Source organism: Sinocyclocheilus rhinocerous, unplaced genomic scaffold, assembly GCF_001515625.1.
Source record: "Sinocyclocheilus rhinocerous isolate Xijiao unplaced genomic scaffold, SAMN03320098_v1.1 scaffold1436, whole genome shotgun sequence".
Lineage (NCBI taxonomy): Eukaryota > Metazoa > Chordata > Actinopteri > Cypriniformes > Cyprinidae > Sinocyclocheilus > Sinocyclocheilus rhinocerous.
In genome coordinates this window covers 697,579-717,258 of record NW_015647013.1, presented here as the reverse complement: position 1 = coordinate 717,258, position 19,680 = coordinate 697,579, and the positions used below count along the sequence as shown (strand labels likewise).

Sequence of the window (19,680 nt, the reverse complement as noted above, 5' to 3'; positions counted from 1 at the left end):
ATATTTGGCAGCACAACTGTTGATAATTCTAATAATAAATCAGCATATTAGAATGATTTCTGAAGGATCATGTGACACTTTATACTGGAGTGATGATGATGGAAATTCAGCTTTGCATCACAGAAATAAATTATATTTTAAAGGATATTAAAATAGGAACCATTATTTTATATTGTAATAACATTTTGCAAGATTACTGTTTTTTTTCTGTATTTCTGATCAAATAAATGCAGCCTTGATGAGCAGAAGAGACTTCTTTAAAAAACATTACAGTCTTACTGATCCCAAACTTTTGACCGGTAGTGTATATCAGACCCACATTAAGTCCAACATTACAGTCATCGACATATCAGTTGTGTTCGAAACTCACTCATCATTGAGTCCACAGCGACGGCTGGTGGAGTTGCCGTATTTGATGAGGGTTTCTGTTATTTCTCTGTAGAGTTTATCTCCCAGAGCATTGGGCACGCCTTCCCAGCACAGGATGACAACAACAATAACAGTATTGGCACAGTGGTGCCCAGGCCGTTGCTTCACAACGCATAACAATTTCTCCTTCTCACTGCTGCGACGAATCACCTACAGAGAGACAGACAGTCAGTAATGATAAAAGCATATTATAGATGTTGAGCTGTAGGTGTGTTTACAGCAGCAAAGCAGAAATCACAATGTTAAGTAATCATTCAGAGGGACTACTTTGACTGCTGTATTGTAAGTTAAAAACAGTAAAGAAACATGCACACTTGGCTCAGGTGAACCCCAAACCAGCCTAATTATACAGAAAGTCCTTAAGCCCATCATCCAATCATTCAGGTAACCCAATGCTTTTAGAAATATTTTATTTTGCACACTTACCCACTTAGCGATAGGACATCCCTGAGAGCTCTTTCCTTCTTTCCCTGTGTAAACCACCCTCTCAATACGAATGGCTTCGCCCTTCTCGCCATACCTGCCATAAAGAGGGCACAGACGTTGAGTGACAAACTCCAATTACAGTTTGAAAACAACAGCCCACCTCTCATCCATGAACATGATTTCTGCCCGAGTCCCGTCGGATTGCATCGGCTGTGGGGATGAAGACGACAACTCCCATGATTCCACACTCAGTCATGCCGTCATCAAACTATGCCTTTGTCTATTTGTTTATTTTGAATATGCGCCCTCTAGTGGCAATATGAATATTACATATTGTGCCTTTAATGAAGACACATTTAAGTCACTTCATACTTAGTACAGATTTGGTTGCATGCATGTAGAAATCAAATCAAGGATTTAAGCAGTTCGAGTTTGGTAAACTTTCAGAAATGATGAAATTATGATACATCAATGTATTGAACAGTTCTGCATGTAATACACTGAAGCAGTTTGTGATACTCAGTCCTGAAGATTACACACAAGTTGGGGAGTAACTAGTAAACGGAATTACGTAATTTAATTAAATACATTTTATTTAATTAAAATAAATGCAACTGTAATCTGTTACAGTTACTGAGAAAAAAATGTGTAATTAAATTACAGTTAGTTATGAAAATGTTAACGATTACAAAGGAGTTACATCTGAATATTTTCCACAGACATACAGATTTGACTGATTTCTTTCCCAAATTGCATTGACTGCTCTAAAATATGAGACACATAAAGTAACTGAAATAGTTACACTATTATAAGGGTACTTGTATTCTTACATTTTCAAAATAATCTTCCAACACTGTGTATATGATCGTTCATGTTCTCAGTCAACCATTGCTTGTCTCCTCAAATGAAATTCTCAGTGCACGAGCATGACAGCAGTATGTGCTAAATATAAATACTGTTCAGTTGTAACTACACAGTCTAGAAAGAGAAGCTTCAAAGATCCACAGAGGTGGGCTATGAGGTCAAAGGTCACAAAAGGGTCAGGCTTAGGCTTAAGGAGGCTATAGTCACTGTCTGACGGACAAACAAAGGGAAGGTTCTTCCTCTACCCACCAGCTCCCCCTTATCTCAGAGGAGACGGCTCGGGCTATAGAAATACAGCTACTATGCCCTCAATCAGATCTCAAATAAAGCAACGAGAATGGACAAGTTTACCAGAGGTCAGCAAAGGTGGAGATACTCTATCCGAATGGGTCAACAAAGTCAAAACCATGTGGAGCTTTTCATATTCCTCTACAGGACCATTAAAGTATTAGTAAATAAAGTTTTCAGACCTCAGCGAATGTGTCAAGTATTCTCATATACAGTAAATTAACTTGAGTTACTGCATATACGTTTTTAACAAATGTGACCCTGGAGCACAAAAGCAGTGTTAAGTCGCTGGGGTATATTTGTAGCAATAGCCAACAATACATTGTATGGGTCAAAATTATCCATTTTTCTTTTATGCCAAAAATCATTAGAATATTAAGTAAAGATCGTGTTCCATGAAGATATTTTGTAAATTTCCTACCGTAAATATATCAAAACTTAATTTTTGATTAGTAATGTGCATTGCTAAGAACTTCATTTGAACAACTTTAAAGGTGATTTTCTCAATATTTAGATTTTTTTGCACCCTCAGATTCCAGATTTTCAAATAGTTGTATCTCAGCCAAATATTGCCTTATCCTAACAAACCATACATCAATGGAAAGCTTATTTATTCAAAATGAACCCTTTTGTGGTCCATGGTCACAAATACATCCTGCATGACAGCACTTGTGTATCCGAATAAAAAACCTACAGGATACTCATTGCTTAAATTTTTTATATATACCCCACCCTTTTCGTCACTTCAGCTCCTACTTCTTTAATTTCCTCTAAATTCTTTATCTCTTGCCCTGTTATTCATTGTCTGTCTGTCTCCCTGTCTCTCCCCTGTGTGGATCTGCTGATGCCTATATTTCCTGTTACTCCTGTTGGATTCTGGGTCAGGAATTCCCTGGGCACAAGATCATAGAGAAGGAAGGTGGGAGGAGGGGGTGAAGGGAGAGCAAATGGCAGAAAAGAGAGATGCTTATCCTCAGCTGGTTAAGAATCTGTTGCCAGGATCCAACTGCCAGAGCTTCCAAACAACTCTCGCAGAACAATGACAGGGTCACTAGGGAACTCTTAAAGCAAATGACGTGGGGGTAGTAGTAGTCCTCTGTGGTTTTTGAAGTTTAAAACTATGTTTCAAACAGTAGAAAATATAGTTTTATCAATAAATGGATTTTCACTTGAGCTTGTCTGATTGTTACTCATACTCATACTCATTGTGTATAAGGCTACGTCCACACGAAGCCGGAGCTTTCCCTATCCGATCTTTTTTTTCTCCTCGTCTCAAGAAATATCTGCATCCACACGAAACCACAAAACCGACACAAAACGATGTAGTATACATGCCAGACCAGTATGTGGCGCTGTAATTCTGCCACAGAGATACCCTAAAAATGGAGAAGAAGACTTGGACTATGCGCATAAACCTTGCGCGCGGTTTACAAACGAACATGGAACAATACATTTATTAATCTGTGTTAATGTTAGTTAATAAAAAGACAATCGTTCAGTGTTTGTTCATGTTTTTGTTGCTGTTACGTGACGTAGCGGTGTCTGACTAGCGGCGAGACGTGGGCTGGTGACGTCAACGTTTCAGAAAATATATGGATTCGCTGTCCACACGAAAATGCAAGGGCAGCGTTTTCAGATTTATCCACTTTGGGACCCGGTTTAAAAAAATATTGGTTTCACTCTCCCACAACGCCAGATCCATGTGGACGAAACGCCTATACGATACAAAATTTATGCGTATACAGCTAAACGCGTCTCTGTGTGGACGGGGCCTAAGAATATTCTTCTTCCAGTTACTTATTTGGTAACATGTTACTAAAAACAAAAAAGGCAAGACAGAAATGCGACTGCTGCAGAAAAAGCAAGCTGACCTTTAAATGCAACCTTCTAAAAATAGTTTCTCCAGCTAATTATACTGTTCTAATAGTAGATCAAGAAAGAATCCAATAGGAACACACTTTGGTTTTTCATTTAGTTTTTGTGATTTTCCTGTCTGGCTTAATAAAATCTTGGGTTTCACTTTATTTTGATGGTTCCTTTAACACATTCAGTTGACTATAAGTAACGTTGCACCTATATCTACTAACTCTCATTAGAATGTTAGTAGAGTATTAGTAGACTGGTAGGGTTAGGGGTAGAATAAGTTGACATGTACTTGCAAAGTTACTTATAGTCAGTAGAATGTCTGTTGGGACACCATCACAATAAAGAGTTAGCAGATATTAATCAGACAGTCTACTAATACTCTAATGAGAGTTTGTTGACATGTAGGTGCAAAGTTATTTATTGTCAACAGAATGGTCAAAAGGGACCATCAAAATAAAGTGTTACCAAATCTTGATTTTAAAGTAGGATCCCACATGGCCCTGCAGGCTGTGTTTGCCTACATCAAGAGCTGTGAAGAAGGTGACATTATGGAATAATATCCGAACCAATAATAATTCAGACATCTGACGGGTGCCTCTCACCTCTCTTCCATCAGTTGTCTGACCGAAGCAATGTCTCGCCCAGATCCCAAATGATTGTAATATGGACCCTCGTCCTTTTCTAGGACTTGATCTATGGGAGACAGAGTGAAAGCAGGTTAAAGCATGGACACGCTCTTGTACAATAAAGGCTAATAATCCAAATTATATTAACTGTTTAGACCGCTAATGTGTAATGCCATTAGAACGATAGTATGAGTCAGTCGTGTGTGGGTGAGCAAGAGAGAGAATGGGACAGAGAGCTTGTCTGGGAAAGAGGCAATCTAAGGTCACATTCCACTCAGGGTGTATGAAGGGATAAAGGCGTGACTAAAGTCAGGAAATTATTTGTGGGAACGTCCTATGTAAGTCTTACAAAAAAAGTGTTTGTGAGAAGAAAAACACCTAGTGGCTGCTTACTCAGCAGGGTAAAACACCAACAATAGATGTAAGAATAGCTAACAGCATGGGAAAAATTTAGTGCTTTACACAGAGAAGCACAAAGTATGACAGAAAAAAGAGAAAATATATTCTAAAAATATTCTAACATGGCAGAATCGATATAAAGACTACTGAAGGTACTACATTAGGGGCAGGTTTGAGTGTGTTTGTAAGTATCAAATTACACTGGGTGTTCCCTGTGGTGTTGACAGAGTGCTATAAGGATTCACTATGGAAACCTTCCTTCTATTGTCCTTTGCTCTTAGCAACAGTCAGGCTTCAACAAGTGTTCAGGCATAGTTTACTATCCTTAAATGCACACTTTCTTAAATTATGCCAAAGAATATTGATATTTATATATCACATGTATAATACGAATTTCACACACTTAACCAAAACCTCTGAAGTGACACAATAAGAGATACGAGGCCCAAGCTGAGAGGTTGTGGTCCATTTCTTCTCACCCTGTCCTCCCTATTCCCTCCCTTCTTTGATATCTGGCCACAGTATATCATATGATATATGAGCAGACTCTCTTCATTGTGAATGCCTCCTTTGCAGAAACTAGCTGTAGTCACTGTACCGACAGTCTGAACATAGACAAGGCGGTGCACTGCACTGGCCCAAAGAATTACAATGGGCTCCTTTCTTCAAACCTATTGTTCCTCTGCAAGAGGCACAGAGAACAGACTGCAATGCAATGCATGGGCCCCTGATAGAGCGTGCATTCTTAGACATGGCCCAACACTACCCTGAGAAATGTGCTGATGCAGAAATTATATGTTGAAAGAGAAACACTTGGGGCTTCCTGAAGGGAACTCTTATGATTAATTTAGTCTATATTGTAATAAAACGAAACTATATTAAACATTATTTAACATTAAAATATTAAACAAATTGTGTTGTCGGCGGCGATAGCCTAGTGGGCAGTGCGCCGACATATAATGCCGTTGTGTTACGGGTGTCCCGAGTTCGAATCCCACTTTTCCCGGCAAAATGCCAAAAAAATAAATAAATAAAAATTGCATTGAAAAATGCTAGGTGAGTTAGCTAAGTGGGTCTCAGGTTCTCATGATGAGTAGAATGTGAGGGGATGTGGGGTGGTGTGATGTGATGTACTATACGGTCAAAAAATTTTAAATGTTGCAATTTTTTGTGCTTTTATATTCTGTTTGAGAATACGAGTGATCTTGCCCTCCAGTATATTTTGCTTGATCGAATTCTCTCACTTACCTACGCAGTCACAGGTGGGAAACTCAGGTTGGGTATCTATCCCAGGTGTATCCAGCAGGTTCTTGGTGGGAGTGTCCAAGTAGCGCAATGGTGACTCGAGAAAACCTTTAAGTGAAGGGGAGGAGGGAAAGATATCCTTGGTGGGAGTATTCAAATCGGCCCTCTCTCTGTCTGCAGACAAACATGCAGTTGTGGAGACCACTGTCACGCCACCAGATGACTCAATCTTTACACGTTTAGCCGGAGGGGAGAAAGGTGTGATGAAGGGGTGCTGTTGCTCCAGAAATGCATCCTGAGCTACAGACAGGAGCTGCCCAGAAGGTTTCACATCTACCTCACATTCCTCACTTTCCTGTTTGATAGTACAGAGCTCCTCAGATGGCCATGGCGTTTTTTCGTTCAGTCTTGCCACGTCCTTTTGATCTTCATCCATGGGCTCAGAATCATTTGTGGGAAAAGGAGGGCAGTTATTTGGCTGCTTTGGGGATGGTGACTCGGGTCTGGTTTGTCCTGAGTTTGATTGTGACTCGGTCACCACTGGCTGAGCAGGGCCATTCTCTGGGGTCTCTGCTGCAGAAGCTGAGGAAATGGTGTCCCCAAACTCCTCCTCAAACTGGCGAATAAGCTCTTCGAATTTTGGATCTAGGTTACTGAGGCCAGCCAGAGAAGGAGTCTGCTGTGTTGTAGAGGTTTGAGGTGGGATACTGGTTGTTGGGATGCTATCATTTAACCCAGTTGGGCCTGAGCAAGCTGTCACCTTCTGGGTGGATGGTGCTGGGACTGACACGGGGGTAAAAGAAGAAAGAGCATTTTCAGAGATAGGTGCACTACTGCTATTCAAAATGGATTCCTGAGATTGAGCTGGAGCTGGGTGGCTCTCAGCCACCTGAGAGGGGGGAAGCCCAGCTTCCATGCCTAGTAGAGATGGAGCAAGCTGAGATAAGAATGGTGCACATCCTGGGGAAACGAGGGGAGGTTTTGATACTAAAATCTGGTTCTGTGGGAGGAAAGATGGTTGGGAAGCTTTCTGTTTATGCTTCTTGATAACAATCTGTTTGGGTTTTGGAAGAGGTGTGCCCAGTGGACCAAAGAGCCCACCCACTGGCTGCTTGAGAAGAGGAGAACTCTGTGCGCTCTTTTTCTTTTTGGGTTCTTTGTGCTCCTGTTTGATGGTTACAGGACCCTCTGGCATAGTCTGTGGCCACCACTTACGAAGGTTCTGACAAGCCATGGGGGCTAGCGGATTGAAGGCAGGGGAATTAGAGAAGAGGTTACGTTTATAATGAAGGTGCTGCTGTAGTGCTGCCTGAGTTGAGTGCCTAATGGTGGGGGAAAACTGCTGACCCTGGAACTGCTGCTGGCCATTTACCAACCCCTCCTGGCCCACGACTGCACACCCTGAGCCCAGGTACTCCGTTGCATCCACCTCCTGCTTGATGTCAGGCATCCCAGTAAGGCTGCCCTTACGACCATCCTGCAAGCTGGGGTGAAGGAGTGGGAAATTGAAGGCTGAGCTGGTATACTTTGCGCCGGTGACACCGAGGAGCTGCTTTAGCTCGGACATTGGGTCGCTACCGCCTTGGGATGGGTTTACAAAACGAGGCTGGGAATCAGTGTTCACCATCATCCATGGGTTCCGAGGGGAGCTTTTCTCGCAGCTTCCAGCTGTGCCCTGGTTCCACTGCTGGGGTCGGAGATTGGGGGTCGACGGGTGTACGCTTGCAAATGGGGATTTGGAGGATGGGTATGTGGAAGCATAGTGAGATGGGCTAGACAAAATGTTTGGTGCAGGGGCCTCCCCCTGAGACTGAGGTCTCTGCTGATCCCATGACAGCTCCTTTTGAGGATAATGTCCCAGAGGGATGGACTGTGGCATAGCAGAGGAGGACAAAAGAGGACCAGGTGATGAAGAGAACACTTGTGGCATACTCTGCGGGTAGGAGGTTGGCAGATGCTGATGGTGAATTGCAGGTGAAGACGCGTCTGGAGGAACAACAGTTTGTGGGTCAGTGGCAGACAACTGGGTTAGAGCCTCAATTGCAATTGCTGTTTGCAAGCTAACATTTCTTTCCTTGGCTATGGACAGAACACTCGGGGAGCAGGGAATAGGTGCTAGTGGGCCAAAGGGTCTAGGAGCAGAAGGCTGGTTAACATGGGGATGTGGATTTGTGTCTTGCACAAATGAGGGGTTACCTCCACATTGTTGAGGCTGGGATTGGGCATGACGATGCTGTGTATGTGGCTGTGGAAGAGCACCCGAAATCTTACAGGAACCTTTATCCTGGGAGTTAGCCACCAGTTTGATTTGCTTCTCCAGCCACTCCAGGTAGTCAGGGCAGTCTGGGCCATCACAATCACAGTTAGGTGGTTTGTGGCCATGACGGGCCTTGCTCAGTGCTGCCTGAAGAGTGTTTAGATCTTCAGGCGGGTACATCTCACCATCCACACCTTTCTGTCTGGCCTCCTCATCTCCATTAGACATTTCCTGATTGAACCTTTTGTACAGCTGAGCTGTAGGCGTCTGACAAGTTTGACGGTTGGTTAAAGGTGGCAGTGAGCCAACAGTAGCAGAAAAGGCCACCAGGGTTCGTGCATCCTCCATATCCACATCATTCACTGGTGTACTGGCATTTTGGCCACTCCAAGCACCCTGTTGAGATTCAGGATTTGACTTCCCAGCATGCTCAGGGACCCAGCCTGGTGTCTGGGAAATACATCCAGCTCCCTCGTGGTAGTTGTGCTGGTGTTGCTCCCTGGCCACGCTTCTGACTTCTTCATCACAGATATTTTCTTCATTTGCTGCATGTTTGCTAAGCCCATTAGACAGCTCCTGGTTTAACACGCCTTCATCCAGGCGGTCATGGGACCCAATTTCCATCTTGCCTCTTCCTCTGGGGCCATCCACTGAACCCACCACAGAAACAGTCTGTGGAAGAGCAAAAACATAAGTTACTTGACAATGTTTCAGCAAACTAACAGTTCATATATGTTTTGAGTCCATGCATACGATTCAACACTCTATCTTTGTAAACCATTTGTAGCTGTGATGCATTTATTACATCATACAGAAATATAGGTCAAACAGTATTTTAATATATCAATTGCAGTCTAATTCAAACAAAGATCATAGTATTTTGTTTCGGAATTGCGACATAACCATTGACCTCTTTAAACTAAACAACATACCCTGACCTGTTGGACTGACTCATCTAAACATTCAAATTCAAATTCAAAAATACAAATTCTCTGTAAGGTTGCTGCCTGATTTGAGAAAAGACTACATAATACTTTGCTCCATGGAGATCCCTGGGTCTTCTTATGTTCTTCTCCTGCTCCCTCTCTGTCTTTCCTCTCTGCTCTCAAGAAAACACATTCCGCAAAGACAACATACGATGACCACTGGTTATTGCAGTGTTGTCTATTGTCAAATTTAAACTATGACATTGAGCATAATTTATGCCCAAATTATATACATACACTAACTCCAGGAATATTCTGACTAAAACAACCTGAGCCTGCCTGTACATTTTTCAAGGGCACAATGGAGACAGAACAGGACTGCATCATGTTCAACTGTCTCATGCAAATACAAACCATATTTACAATTATAATACAACTGGTAATGCCCAAGTCAACATACTGAGAACCTCTTCCTGGTTCTTGGTTTTCAAATATCCTCTCTGCTGGTCTCTGAACACTCTATTGTGCTTTTTTCTGTAAAGGGTTAAATGAATGTTGTGGAAACTGGTTCCAGATAAGCGTGAAAGGGAAATATCTACAACGACATCTTCCTGGCACATTTAGGCCATAATGTATCTCTAAAAGAGACCATATTATCACAGATTGATGATTTGATCATCATTGACAAAGTGAATGATGTGTAAAATACTTTCAGTGCTCTTATATGTGAAGAAGTGGATGAAATAAAAACATGTTTGCTGCACAGATGACAAATACAGAGTGTTTTGTCTACGATGAAGGCATATCTTAGAAAAGAGGACCTTGTGGTTTTATCACGCCAGCTCAATGAAATGAATCACCCATTTAAAACTAACACATGCAACTGTCTATTGGGTAATTCTGTAAAAACATCTACAGTACTTGAACTTTTTTGAATAAAATTAAATAATTTAGACTGCTGAAACAAGACTTGCATGTTCAAGAGTTCACCTAACAAGCTCCGTAACTAAATGTCCAAATCTCTCTTATTGTGCCTTCATTGTGACAGTTCTTTTGAAGGGTTATACTAATGGGCAAGTTGTTCAGACACTTCTGTGATGGTGTCTGGTCAGACCCCCATGGGGCTGTGTGCCAGCCACTGAGCAGACTGTGTGTGTGAGTGTGAGAGTTTGTGTGTGTGTGTGTGTGTGTGTGTGTGTGTGTGTGTGTGTGTGTGTTTCAAAAACACGTGTCAGACGTGGAGCGTGAGTTAGTACCCCACTTGCCAACACTGGTCACACTCCAACTCTTCAAAAAAGCTGAACCACACAATTGTTACAACAGGCTCTTTTTCCTCTCTTCAGTGATGCAATGAACACCGTCACGCAGAAAACTTTCACAATATAGTCTTAGTGCCACCACAAGAATGCACTTACACGCAAAAAAGGACTAGATAGTTTGTATTTCAAACATCAGAGAGTTGATTTATTACATGCGCCGTGCAAGATGTGCATCAGATTCTTTGGATCAGTGACACAGATATATATATATGCCTTACACCTGCAAACACACACCTGTCTGACAGCAGAAAGCACGTGCTTAGGCAATTATCTGAGGCGTGCCAGGACTTTCAGTGCTGCCAAAACTCTCTCTCCCTCTTCTTGGTCACAGCTACAACTACTACCAAAACATTAACACGCCCAACCAGAAGAGACTGTAAAACCGGTTTTACTCAGAAGTATGAGGTGCCCTTTAAACTTAGATTGTATGCTGCTTGTATAGTGTTACACATAATTAAGAATTGTCTCAAAGGTTGACAGCACAAAGCAAAAGAAAAAGAAAAAGAAAAACACGAGAGACTGCAGATGAGGTTTAAAATGTAGTAGTAGACAGCTGAACACGGTAAGAAGCACTACACCCCCCGTGCTCCTGTGTCTATCACGATGAAAATACAAAGCTCAAGCATATAGAGAGAGAACCGAACAGATCGGCGTCTACTCACAGTGGTCTAGCTGTCCCAATAACGTTGCTGGAGAGACAAAGATGGGAAACGTGGACAAGAAAGTGCATGGAATACGGCTTTCGCGACAGTGCCAAATAAAAAAAAAAAAAAAGAGAAGAAGCCAGCCGGTGGAAATCCACTACGGGTTTCTTTCTTTTCTCTTTCAGTCTTTCTTTCTTTCTCTCCCTCTCTTCTCAGTCAGCCAGGCAGTGCGGCACACTCACGCACACACACTCACTCACACACTCTGTCATACACACCTCCCCCAAGCACACACACTTGCTCTGATTCTCTTCCTATCGCCACTGTCGTTTCTCTCTTTCTCCCTCTCTCATTATGTCTCTCTGCTCCTCCCTTCCCTTTTTCTATATTCTCCTTTTTCTTTCTGCTTTTTGCATTTGCCGTCTGCTTTGCCTTACAGCCCCCACCTCTCTCTCTCTCTATCGTTTGTTCGTTCGCTCCCTCCCTCCCTCCCTTACTCGTTTTCTCCCTCCCTTCATTTTCCTCCTCCCCCATCTCTTTTCTGTGTGTGCAGAGTGAGAGAGGCCATTATCTGAGCCACACTGGGCACGTACGATGGAATGGTGGAGCGTGCAAGAAACACAGCCGCTGCAAAGCGTAAAGAGAGAGAGAGAGCGCAAGTGGCAGACTGGCTGGCTACTGCGCTAATTAAAGGACCGGCTGAACAGATCTATGGCTTATGTGCATGCAAAACGAAAATGAGCAGTTATTTGTTCTCGTAGAGGTGTTCTGGTGTCGTTTTGTGTTGTTCGGTCTGGGCTGTGAATTCTAAGAGGCTCCATAAGATGGAGGCTGCAGCAGTTAAATGCAGATGTCTACTCAAACACTAAATGGCAGACTGATGACTAAGAATGGCACAAAAAAACAAACAAGGAAAGGAAAATCGATACATTTACTCCTGCGTTCCTCGACGCTTCAGTTTGTTCGAAACGTTTATTATTGTGCACTTTAACGTTGATTTCAAACAGATGATGGCTGGCAGGAGATGCTCACATACACAAGTGCTGCTGTCAAACCAAACTCGTGAGAGAAAAAAAATTTGTAAAAATGGCAACATATACGAAGCATATACATGGCTGCGCTTATAGAGACCGCAGATATAAGAGTCAAGCAGCAGCAAAAGAGTCTCGAAGCCAAGAAACACAGGATGTGAGGAGGAAAGCACAGCGACTGTCAGAAGCAACCACAAGGTACAGCGAGGTTAACAGGAACCGCAGAGACATAGGATGCATGAAGTTTTGAGGGAAAAGACAACAAACAACACAGGCGTTTATGCTGAATTGTGCTGCTAGTTATCTAGTTTGACTCGTCGATGGTGTTTGTTCTGTTCGGAAGTGAGGAAGGGCGACGAGGTACTTTTGAAGAGGCGATGTTCGCGTGAGGGAGTCCAGGGTAGAATATAGAAAGCACGATGGTAAGTGAGTGTTCGGTGTGAAGGACAAATTTGCTATCAGTCTCGTAGTTCTTCTTCCCTTTTCTGAGCCACTCTTGCGCTTTCTTTCCTGCCTAAACACTTCGCTTCATGCTAACGCATCTCTGCGAACTCTGAAGCTTCTCCGCTGGGTCTCTCGCACTCTGCATCTTGTCTATCTCTATCTCTCCCTTTCCTCCATGAGCTGATTTTTGTACTTGTTCTGTTCAGTAGGAGAGAAAAACACGGCAATCGTCTTTGATAGTCGCCCGGAAAGCCCCTCGGTAGAATCGCTTTCGCATTATGAAGATGCGGACGTAGACTACGCGCAATTTGGATTAACCCACATAACCTCTTGCCACGTTCGCGACTCTCTCGTCTTGTCGTCTTTCCTTCTGATCAGTGTCTTTCTCTCCCGCTCGCTCTCTCTGTTGAGTCCCGCCAGTTGGATCGCCACCGTCAACACAGTGAAGGCAAGGCAACCCCACGGACAAACACACACAGACCCCAAGCCCGAGCGGAGAGATAAAGTGCACTGTCACCGGCAGAGGAGAAGCGAGTGAATGAGAGACAGAGATAACGGAGAGCGGGAACCGTTATGACGTCGCTGTTGCATCATTCAACGGCGATAGAGGGCTGGGCAGATGTGTCATAACACATAATGTAGATGTGCCTCCTCTTACGCGCATAGGAACGCTCATTCACGGCCGTCTAAGCGTACTCCCTCGCTCCTCTCAGCGTGACGCAGCAGTTTTTGTGCCCTGTAGTTACCTCGCCCTTCCTATTGCATGTTACGGCGCATCAAAGCTGAGAGGAGCGAAACTAGAGCGCTAACAAAATATGCAGCAATGCGGAGCTGACATAACACCGATTACATAGCAACATTACAACCAGCGCTCTTTAGTTACGGCTCTGGCGAACGATTTATGCCACTACTGACGAACAATGTACAATTGACACCACGTGCTCTGAGACACATAAATCAGGTGACTAGACACAAATTTTAAAGCATACACACATTTAAAGGGATAGTACACCCAAAAGATAGTTCAACCTCGTGCCGACTTTTTCTCTTCTGTGAAACAGCATTGGACTCTCTTTGTATGAAAAAAAGCTTAAATATACAGTTTTGGAACAACACGAGTAAATAATGACATAATTTTTAGTTGAACTATACCTCACTTCAGTGAGAGATGTGACACTAGCTAATATTGAAAGACAAAAACGATACATACCTTGCCCATATAATCAGCTCTACCAAACCATACAGAAAAATCCTGATTCTTCTCTAGTATGTACAAGAGCTTCTGCATTAGAGTAAATGCCTGAGATGTCTTGTGTCTTCTTAAATTTTGTGAGAAATCTTAACCAAGCGAGCCACAAACATCCACAGTGTCACAAGACAGCTGATCATCGATCCAAAAGCAAGAGACACGGGGGATGTGAAACTCGACAGGTCTCAGAAAGACCATGGTAATGCATGGAAAGATCTGGCATTTAGGTGAGACCACAAGGTCACAACTAAATGCTCTTTCTCTAATGTTATTACTCATCAGACAAGGCTCGTCTGAATTCTGAACCAACTTTAAAATACTAGACATGCAAGGTTACGCTTAAGATATGAGAGCCGTTGACCTAGTAACATTAGACAGGAACTGAAAGTGAAATTTGCTTTTAAACAAAGCAACATGCTGTGGCAGTTCCTCTGCAACAACTATGGGCAGACATTTGTTTTTGAAGGCACAGCATTCATCGAGTAGGACTGGGACTAAAATGTCATGTAAATGCTTTAATTCGAATTTAATTGTACCATGACAATTTTTGCAAACGAATAGATCTATCTTTGTCCAGTATGTATACGCATTAATTAGATTATATTTAGCAGACGTGACACACCACCTCTCTTTAACCCTTCAAATATTCAGTTAGACATTGGGCCTCATTTACGAAATAAACGTACGACAGAAAATTGGGCGTTAAGATTAGAATGTCTTTTTTTCTTTCAGGTCTTTAGCTTTATATGCGCAAATAGCAGCTTAAACAACAGACCGTGAGGTCACACACCTGCAGCGCTTCTGTGAATGGAGAAAAACAGAAATTAAGCATATAAAAGGAATAGAATAAATAGGGCTATACAAAATATCTTTCTCTTAAAAGAAAAAAAAATCTGTGTGACAAGTATAGGCTACGCTCGTTTTTGACACTCTTGATGCATTATTTGTTTTCTTTATATCTTTATTTTATTAAATCCAACTGATTGCGCAGACGCCTCATGCCCGCACACACAAGATGACATTTCATCCATTCATCATCAAACTAAAACGCAATAAACCAATCATAAAAGTTACACTGCTCAGTTTAAAAGGTCTGCTGTAAAACCAGTGTGCAGCGCCCAAACAAAATTTTTGCGCATGTGAAGGATGATGTTTTAGGTGGATATTGGAACATGAGTGAAGCACAGACCCTTGTTTAAATAATGAATAATAGTTTAGCAACCAAATGTTACATGGCAAAAATGGAAACATTTGGATTCTTGTCAAATGCGAGAGACTCGTGAGCCCAATGCCGTTCCAGTTTCGCTTTAAATAAATTCATTTCAGATTGACATTTGTATGCTGTTTATAATGAATGCCACTATAGCCTAATTTGTGTTTTATTTTATAGTTTAATATATTATTATATAGCTACTTAGTTTTTCTTTTTTTTTTCTGTAATACTGTTAAACTTAAAGGAGTTGTTGTGGAGTGAGGGGGAACTAAATAGGTATTTAGGTATATAGTGTTTTTAATGTTTGTAAATGTTTCATTATATTTACTGGTATCCTTAACTGTCACCGTCCCACCTGTGGGACGCTTGTCGCTCTTTTTTTGTTGTTGTCCTTTTTCTCTATCAAATATTTTAGTAATCATCATAACTTTGAACACATTGCGTTACCATGGAAATGGTACTTTAAAATCTTTTGGCGGTCTCCTCCCCCTTAGTGGGCGGAGTCAAGTGTCGTATTACAAAATGCATTACGGTCTTTTAGAATCAAACCTTTTTATAATCTTGACAAAAAACATATCATTGGAAAGGTCTGAGTCTCGGTTATTTTGAGATAGAAGTAATATTGACAGAGAAATCTAGACATTTGTGACAGAAAAATGCATTAAAAAAATTCAATGGAGTTTGGATGGCACCCGGTGGCTGTTTGTGGTATAACGCCCTAAATAAAATCTCACAGGAACCTCAATTTTTTTCATATCAACTTCAAATTTGGAACATAACTTATTTAGACATAAGGCTTTAATTTTATACCAATTTTAGAGTAAAACCTGTTATGTAAAATATTTATTATATATAAAATAAAATAAAATTAGTATAGTGCATTTTCTTTACAGTACATTTAAACTTCTATAACTTTTTGTTACTTCAATATTTTGAAAAAATTCCACTTTTGTAATAATCTTCTTTAAAAAGAGACCAACCTTAGGTCTGTATTCCAAAGTGTTCATGAATTACAACAATTTAAGTTTGGATAGTGCACTTTCATGCCTATTTTAAAAAATGGGGGGTGACAGTTAAGGGGTTAATAAACATATAAATTAGTGTAATTGTTTGCAATTATAAGGTTAACGGGTGGCAATTTCTCTTTCATGACATTACTTCCCCCTTTGTGGCCGGCTTCAGTCTAGAGGCAAGGCTTCAAAAGTGTGAATTTTTAGGGGTTTGATCATTTGTATTCGATGGGATTGGCGGCATACAAATGTTTCATGAATCACTTGTGAACTCTGTCGTAAGTTGATTTGTGCGCTCGGATCTGCGCTCGTTTCTACTTTAGATTGATAAATGAGGCCCAGTGTGTTCTTGCCTAGTAAAACAATTAATATAGTGCATTTTATTTACAGTACATTTAAACTTCTATAACTTTTTGTTACTTCAATATTTTGAAAAAATTCCACTTTTGTAATAATCTTCTTTAAAAAGAGACCAACCTTAGGTCTGTATTCCAAAGTGTTCATGAATTACAACAATTTAAGTTTGGATAGTGCACTTTCATGCCTATTTTAAAAAATGGGGGGTGACAGTTAAGGGGTTAATAAACATATAAATTAGTGTAATTGTTTGCAATTATAAGGTTAACGGGTGGCAATTTCTCTTTCATGACATTACTTCCCCCTTTGTGGCCGGCTTCAGTCTAGAGGCAAGGCTTCAAAAGTGTGAATTTTTAGGGGTTTGATCATTTGTATTCGATGGGATTGGCGGCATACAAATGTTTCATGAATCACTTGTGAACTCTGTCGTAAGTTGATTTGTGCGCTCGGATCTGCGCTCGTTTCTACTTTAGATTGATAAATGAGGCCCAGTGTGTTCTTGCCTAGTAAAACTGTAGCTTGACCAGGCGAACACTCTGTTGTTTAGATGTCAGTATTGGCATCAACTGCTAAAAAACCTGAATGAGTCAAAACTAAAGGTGTTTTTCAGGTGCAGGTCCCATATGATTCAGCAGGCCTTGATTTCCATTGTCACATCTCAGCAAAACAGCACTAATAATTAAACGACGGTTTCCTTACGAGCAATATCTAAACAATACTCATGTTTGATTAAGAACTCTCAGTTTTACACGGTTTACTCTCAGATTTGAGAAGTTCTCAGAAAAACTCTGACTGACACCGTAGTGGTTACAGCATTTGATGATTTTTTTGGTTTATCAGTAGGGATGGGTACCGAAACCCGGTATTTAATCGGTGCCGGGGCTAAATTATGAAAGACCGGAGTATCGATAAGCTCTGACGTTAACGGTTCTGCTATCGGTACTGGAGAAATTAAGAAAACACACATACATTTATTATTGCTGTATATACATCATCTTGCAAATTCTATCTCACCAGCTGTTTTTATATGCAATAATATTCAAACATTCGCAATTCAGAAGCGAGATCGCGCTCATGGGTTTAAAGCCCTGTTTAATTATGATAGAAGAGAGAACTAAACATTCAAGCATCTGCTTACACTTTAGGCCTGTGGCTGTTTTAAGCAGCTAATTTTTTTATTTATTTCGATTTTAACTTCTAAGGATTATAGCCACTTTTCTTTAAGCGCAACTTCTTTCCCTTCACTGCGGTGCGCATTCGTTCCTCCTTAAACCCAAACTTAACGTCAGAATCAGCTCAATCGGTGATTGTTGTAAAATGCCGTCTTATACTGTTGCTAAATTGTGGGACATGTTTGATAATAAAACGTTGAAATTGTCGGCTTGGAGATATTTACTTAAACACAGTTTATGTCATAAGTGGACGAGAACAGTTTGACGTGTGTCAATATATTGTCTTAAAGTGATCTGCCATCAATGTTAATCAAACAACAAAATGCAAAGAGAAAATCCCTCACAGCTCTTAATCTGAATAACGTTATAGCTTTAATAAGCATTAATCTATCAATACATACAGTGAAAACTATGCAGTTTTCATTTACATTTGATAACTTTTAGATTTCTTTTGTAGGCTATTACTTACCTGAACAGTATTGTTAGTAGACCTTCACGGAAAAATGAAAGCACTGTTTATTTCATTTCATTTGTATATTTGTTTTATTGTATTTGTCAGTTTGTTTTACTTTGTTTCTTTGTTCATGTTCTTACTGTATCTTATCTTATGTATAAAACACTAAAAATGCCTGCACACTGGTGCATTTACAAATTGATGTTTTATATTCATTTAATTAAATATTTATTTTACATTTCAGAATATAAAGCAATGTTAATTCAGCTCTTAAATTGTCATATATATATATATATATATATATATATATATCGGTAAGAGTAGTAACGCCGTTAAAACCTTAACGATACCGATCCCTATTCATCAGTGACTCATCTGTTGCTCGTCAGCTCAAAATCACCCACAATCACAAAAAAGAGAGAAAGAGATAGAGAGAGAGAGAAAATCAAACCACCACCTACACAAAACCACCTACAAAAAAAACAGAAAGAAACACACTCATAGGAAATGTGAATGTATTAGCAGCACGCAAAGTGACCGTTGGCGACAGAATGTGGGCGTGTCAAGCGATGCGAGTCAAACGACAAAAGTTAAGAATTGTTTAACTTTATGCAAATGAACAGCGAATTTCGCGAGCGACAACCAATAGGAGTGAAGAATCTGTCAGTGGCGCTCGAACGTCACCGTCTCGAGTGCAGGGAAGACAGGACAGATTTCCTCAGCGATTTCACTGTTTTATATGATTTTACTGATATCTTTGTTTTACCGGCAATATATATAGTTTGTCATTGCATTTTATATGTCCAGACTTGCAGTCCTACCAATAACATTAGAGCGACAGCAGTAGGAACGCCCACAAGCGTCTTCACAGCACAGAGTCTAGCGACATACAGCAAAAAAGTCACTGGCAGTGTGAACGGGGCTTAAGACTTTGATATTTCCTACTGACACACTACAGCAAAAGATAGACATAACTGACTTTAAACTATTTTGTAGCTGCTGAAAATACTAGTGGCCTAAAGCCCCGTTCACACTGCCAGCGACACACAGCGACAAAGCGACATGCTCCTATTCATTTTCAATGCACAGCTGGCGATTTCCGGTGACACGAGCGATAGTGACCGTTGGCGACAGAATGTGGGCGTGTCAAGCGATGCGAGTCAAACGACAAAAGTTAAGAATTGTTTAACTTTATGCAAATGAACAGCGAATTTCGCGAGCGACAACCAATAGGAGTGAAGGATCTGTCAGTGGCGCTCGAACGTCACCGTCTCGAGTGCAGGGAAGACAGGACAGATTTCCTCAGCGATTTCACTGTTTTATATGATTTTACTGTAACCACATACATGGATATAAAAAAAAAACATGATGTGTAGAAAAGAAACTGTTGGCTGTTTAAGTGAGTTTGATTCATACATTGATGGCTCGAGTTGTTAATTATATGATGCAGTGAGCAGCTTA

The 19,680-nt window shown here is 41.0% G+C and overlaps 1 protein-coding gene across 5 annotated transcripts in view; it reads right to left on the bottom strand.

Annotated features, from left to right (window-relative positions):
- The window catches only part of LOC107708251 (methylcytosine dioxygenase TET3-like), a 52,485-nt gene that overhangs the window by 8,639 nt on the left and 24,166 nt on the right, over window positions 1–19,680 (bottom strand). For 4 of the 5 annotated variants that reach the window (XM_016512438.1, XM_016512435.1, XM_016512434.1 and 1 more), the window contains 4 exons: window positions 6,147–9,072; window positions 4,476–4,566; window positions 856–949; window positions 371–579 (listed from right to left, as the gene is read on the bottom strand). In XM_016512438.1, the coding sequence (XP_016367924.1) occupies window positions 371–579; window positions 856–949; window positions 4,476–4,566; window positions 6,147–9,024 (3,272 nt within the window). In that variant the 5' untranslated portion in view covers window positions 9,025–9,072. Of the gene's footprint in view, window positions 1–370; window positions 580–855; window positions 950–4,475; window positions 4,567–6,146; window positions 9,073–11,307; window positions 12,167–19,680 lie in introns of those variants that run through there. The other variant, XM_016512436.1, reaches the window with a different exon arrangement.